Genomic DNA, 5,870 nt, shown 5'->3' on the forward strand with positions numbered 1-5,870 from the left:
AAAGGGCCATGGTTATTTGTTAAATAGTGGAACATCCCCCTTTGTTTTTATATAAATAAAATGATAGCAATGAACTACTATTACTCGAAAAACATATCGGGTTGAGTGCAAAAAAATCAACTTGGATATTTAATATAAGAGTAATGCTATTCATAATCGCTCATTGCGGTAGTCACTTTACGTAACATCCTACCTGATGATTTGTAATTTGATGTATTAATGTAGTAGTTTTTTTTTACCTCATATATCAAAACATTGACAGCCACATGCATTTCACGTAAGACGACTGCGATAGCGAGTGATTGTAAATATCATTATTCCTAATATAGACTATTATTTAGAAAGATAGCTAGATTTTCAAAAATAATATTTCCTTATATGTGAATTTTAATACATAATGATAATGATTATCAATTAATGATTTCAACTGCTAAAATTAATGAGAAATTACAATTACTTCAATTAAAGAATATTACTTAATCAACGGATAATTTTGACTTTTTTTTTTAAATCTTCCACTCCACATTAAAACTTTCCATCATCATACCACAAGAAAAGAAATTATAGAATGCTATTCTGTTTGTACTAATGTTGAAACCTTAAGATATTCATCAAAGGAAAAGATAATTTAGTCATATATTCGATCTATATAACATTTTCCTAAAGCTCTTTCATTTCATTCATAATTAACTGCAATTATGTCTTCTTTCTTTCTCTTGGCCTTTGCTTGTTGCATTGTTGCTTTTGTTCACTCTAATGCTAACACAGTAGACTATGGAGCTGCCCTAACCAAATCTTTGTTGTACTATGAAGCACAAAGATCAGGGAAATTACCCCCTAACCAACGAGTAAAATGGCGAGGCGATTCTACGCTTAACGATGGCAAAGATGCCGGGGTATGCACACTTGATGGTTTTGTTTTTATATAAATATGCAAATTACTACAAGAAATTTTACTTTCAACGTAAATATAATGGATTCCTTAGATAGATTTATCTCTAGCATCTAAGTATTCACTACCTAAGTAACTGCTTTTTTATCGATTTTGGTACATGTACCCTTTTGTTTAAAGATTGTTCGAGCTATTATATTTTCATAGGTTGATCTTGGGGGAGGATACTATGATGCTGGAGACAACGTTAAATTTGGTTTTCCAATGGCGTATACTGTGACAATGCTTGCATGGAGTGTAGTGGAATTTGGGTCACAACTTGAGGCCAAAAAAGAGTTAGCAAATGCATTGGCTGCCATCAAATGGGGAACTGATTATTTCATCAAAGCACACCCATACCCTAATGTTCTTTATGGTCAAGCTGGAGATGGTGATTCTGATCATGCGTGTTGGATGAGGCCCGAAGATATGACTACACCAAGGACCGTTTATCGGATTGATGAGCAGAATCCCGGAGCTGATCTTGCTGGGGAAACTGCGGCTGCATTTGCTGCTTCTGCACTGGCGTTTAGAAGAACAAACCCTAAATATTCAGCCCAACTTATTCTCCATGCCAAACAGGTTAACTTGTCTTCGTGCCGAAATTATTTTATTTATTTCTTTTTCCTTTTTTGTGCACATCAACTATCGACTAGGTGCGATAATATTTGAATATGACACACACTTAATAATTGTTCGAAGGCAATATTTAAAATATATACATTTATTTTAATTCCGACAGCTTTACTTTTGAATTAGGAAAATTGTGCACCATCTCCTTGCCATATTTAGGAAAAATATGCATAGTAAAAAATCTTGGATAGGTAATAAGTTTTATATGTATGTGAAAAAATGAGTTAAAATTAAATTTCCACAATTTCAACATCATTTTCCAATATGCCAGAAGGGGTTAAGACTAGATCATCAAACGGCTTTTTATTAAAAAAAAAATTGTTGTAATACTAATCCATTATCCATCTGATTTTTGTGGCAGTTATTTAATTTTGCTGTAAAACATCCTGGCCAGTATCAAAACAGCATCCCCCCTGCGGGAAAATTCTATTCCAGCAGTGGCTATGAGGTAACTATTCAATTCGATTTTATTACATGAAGGGTACAAGTTTGGAATACCTTATTATAAGGCGTAAACTTAGAGAGGAAACCATTAGAGGGATAAGTTAATTTATGATATCTAATTTAACTAATCCTTTCTTAATTTATAAATTGATTAATAACTAATACGGTCTAACGTACCCCTTCAAAACGCATTAATTTTATATGATTGAATAAATGAGGATTGTTGGTGGCTGACTTCGATTACCTAGGTCAACACAATATAAGGTCGAACTGTGCCCGAAAAAACTTAAGATCGAACGGCACAATTTAAGGGGAGATCATGATTACCAAATTCTTGCTGAAATGCCCCCACCTCATAAGCAATCACTCCCTATAAGACACATGGTAACTGTGATGTCATCACCTATTTTGCAACCAATAACAAGCTAGCAATAATTATCCAGTGTCAAGTTATCATTACCCGATGCCATAGTTGAGGCATAGATACCATGATGACTTGTATGACTAACATCAACGTCCAATCAAAATATTGGATCTTTGGACAGTGGCATGCCTTTTAAGAACAACACTTTAGTTTAAGTGACATGGGACGGCGAAGCATTGTGGTCTTCCCTTCCAAAAATAGGAACCAATGGTCCCCTCCAAAGGAAGAGTTAAGACACCCTTCAAAACATTAGAATAATGCTCCTTGCACACTTCATGTTGTACATGGAGTTTGACATTGCTTGCAAATTCAACAAATGAATGAGCGGGAAAATATTTTTCATTTTAAAACTGGCAATTCATGTGCGACAAGTGGCACAATGTAAAACTTAATGTCAAAAAAAGTGTATATGTAGCAAGATTGTTTCGGCATTTCTAAGAGCAATTGTTCAATATCTTGTATTAATTCCAGTACTTATCAATTTATATTTTATTTTAAGTTGATCTAATTTTTCTTCTTCATTTTTAGTCATCAACAAGGATAATCACCCCATAATAATTCAATCGGATATTAATTACACCAAATGCCGAATAAGGATTAGTTATGATTATTATAATCCTTGTTTGATCTAGTATAAAGGTTGCGCTAAACAAGCCCTAATTTGATTAATGAGTTATATATTATTTTATGGGACAAAACAATTTAATATCCTAGATTTCATCAATAATTCCACGAATAACCTTCGGTATTTCACAGGATGAATTATTGTGGGCTGCTTTATGGTTAGAGCGTGCCACGGGAGAAAAAAGATACCTTGATTTCATCAATACTTCCACGAATTCAGGAGGCACCAGGACAGAGTTTTCATGGGACGACAAGTACGTCGGTGTTCAACTTCTCGTTGCAAAGGTATATGAATCTAATGAACGTGTTGTTTATAGTCATCACAGGACAGCATTCGTAGATACATCATTTGAAAATATGACACGAAATGATCGAAAAATGAACTTTTTGTTGGAAGAATCCAACCGAGACCCGACTCCATTACACTTGCTAGTTTGTTGGGCATGATAGTGAGTTCAAGTCCACAAGTTGAAGTTCATTTCTAGTTGAATCCAGCCCATGACCGTTTGTAATTCTTAATGCAGCAACACTTACCATTGTGAAGTTTACGTGCAACCTTTCGAATCCATCTTTTAAAGATACATCTGATAAGTTGACATGATTCCGACAGAAAAAACACAATAGAAATTTTCGAATTTGTTGCCGTAATTACGTGTTCTGTTTCCAATTTGTTAGGGTATTCTCGAGGGCAGATATCCAGGAAATGGAAATTTGGGACAATACAAAAACTATGTCGAGCAATTTATCTGCAACTGCATTCAAAAAGGCAGTAGCAATATAAAAGCATCTTATATGGGACTTCTTTGGTGGCAACCTTCGAATAACCTTCAGTACGTCACAAGTGCATCATTTATCATGACTACCTATTCTAGCGTACTTGCTGCCACGAAGAATACCCTTCGGTGCCCTACTGGAAAGTTCGACTTCCTACCGGAATATTTGATCAGCGAAGTCCATTTACAGGTATAATATTCATATATAAGATTCGATGTGCATTGGTAGACCAGATAGTGCCATAGAACTGATTTTTCATATATCTGTGTATGCTTTGGTAAGCTAGGCTAGACCAGACTAGACTCGACTATACTAAATTAGACTTGATGATTGGAGAAAATCATTTCTCGTAATTAGTACTATCTAATAAAATCATTTTAGTTCCCTTTCAGTACTTAGAACTACCTAGTAAAGTACATGTATCATATCCAACAATACCCAAGAAGGATTCTCAATGCTCGTCATTGTTTCACTAAGTATTTATAGGTTATTGTTGAACGACAGTTTAAGTTATTACATAAAGTCACATGTATATCCTTTAAATTTCGTCTTCTAATACGCGCCCTCACATGTAACTTGAAGTCATTTAATCACTTTAAAACCTTACAAGGGACCGTTTTCATTGAGCCTATGTTTGGTAAGATTCTTTAAAACTCATTTTTTCTCAATCTCCTTTTCGTCCATAAATTTGTGGGCCCATAACTTTTATTTACATTTTAACTATACATTTTTCAAAAAATACTTTCACAAAATTTATTTTTAAAAAAATTTATATCAAACAGGCCTTAAGTTGTGGCAGAGAGGCTTCAAATCTCAAAAATTTGTAAGCTTACCTTGTATTGCTGTACACATGGCTTTTCTGAAGTAGAGAGGATCTCAGTCATGATTTAACTACCTAGGACTTAATTAGTTTCAATTACACCATGCATTTTCCTTGACTGACAGTTTCTTTGATTGGTTTTCTTTGATAAGGTGAACTACATACTCGGGTTAAACCCTTACAGAATGAGTTACATGGTCGGGTTTGGAACAAAGTATCCGAAAGAGGTTCATCATCGAGGAGCATCAATCGTGTCGATCAAGAAAGATTCAAACCCGGTAACATGCCAAAACGGGTTCAACGCTTGGTTTCATAGGAATGCACCAAACCCTAATGTTCTTGATGGTGCAATAGTTGGAGGACCAGGTCAAACTGATGAATATACAGACTCAAGGGACAATTATCAGCAGGCAGAGGCTGCAATTGCAAACACTGCACCTCTTGTTGGAGTTTTAGCATATTTTGCTTCATTAAAGACAAACTAAGGAGAATTAATTACTACAAAATCATGTAACACTAAATCAGGAAACCAAAAAGAGTTAAATTTAGTCCTCATTGTCAATCCCTTGCAATTTGCTATGTATTTTTAAATTCAAATAATATATTTGCTTAAAGATATAGTCATATGAATTATTACGGTTAATTTGTAAAACAAAGCATGATATTTGATTAGATTTAAAAAAATGAAGAAGCTACTCAAACATTATAAAATCGACTTGCTACGTAATTAACTCAGTTTGGGAAAAATTTATAAATGGTTTAGTTCATTTATAGATAGAATAAGTAGTAGATACGTGGATATTTAGTGCTGCTGCTTGGAGTTTTAATAAGAAAAGTAGTATTTCCCGTCTCTATTTCTAAAGGAATAGCACTTATATCATGTATTATGATTTCATTTCTGTTTCATTTCCTTGACTCTGTATCCTTCCAACTCTTTGTTCTGAATGAGAGTGTTTCAGTAATTAGTCTCTCTAAAAGGCTTTACCTTGGCCTCCTGTATGGCTACTCTTTTTTTCTATGTCAAAACTGAGATGATGAATTTTACTCAACACGAGTCCAATAGATAGCGTCAGTGAAGGCAATCGTCAGACACTACTAAAAAACAGAGTTTCAGGCACGGATTTTCCGTTCCTAAAACCTCAATATCCGTTGCTAATAATTTTCACCAACGGAATATTTGCAACCACAAATCCGTTGGTAATTTGAGGGTCGCTGATAGT

General features: G+C 34.4%; 1 protein-coding gene across 1 annotated transcript; it reads left to right on the top strand.

Annotated features, from left to right (window-relative positions):
• The first annotated feature begins 665 nt into the window (after positions 1–665).
• On the top strand, positions 666–5,193 carry LOC111407012 (endoglucanase 14-like). Its single transcript, XM_023036351.1, has 6 exons — positions 666–896; positions 1,100–1,513; positions 1,926–2,012; positions 3,189–3,341; positions 3,732–4,019; positions 4,803–5,193. The coding sequence occupies exons 1-6, from the start codon at positions 699–701 to the stop codon at positions 5,133–5,135; spliced, it is 1,473 nt and encodes a 490-aa protein (XP_022892119.1). The 5' UTR covers positions 666–698; the 3' UTR covers positions 5,136–5,193.
• The last annotated feature ends 677 nt before the right edge of the window (positions 5,194–5,870 follow it).

Source organism: Olea europaea, chromosome 12 (assembly GCF_002742605.1).
Source record: "Olea europaea var. sylvestris chromosome 12, O_europaea_v1, whole genome shotgun sequence".
In the NCBI taxonomy this organism is placed as follows: Eukaryota; Viridiplantae; Streptophyta; class Magnoliopsida; order Lamiales; family Oleaceae; genus Olea; species Olea europaea.

What these genes read in the sequence shown, in the direction of transcription:
- LOC111407012 (XM_023036351.1), top strand. Translation starts at nt 699, where the DNA reads ATGTCTTCTTTCTTTCTCTTGGCCTTTGCTTGTTGCATTGTTGCTTTT. An exon ending in TTATTCTCCATGCCAAACAG is followed by an intron (nt 1,514 to 1,925) that starts GTTAACTTGTCT and finishes TTTTTGTGGCAG; the next exon opens with TTATTTAATTTTGCTGTAAA. An exon ending in TCAGCGAAGTCCATTTACAG is followed by an intron (nt 4,020 to 4,802) that starts GTATAATATTCA and finishes TTCTTTGATAAG; the next exon opens with GTGAACTACATACTCGGGTT.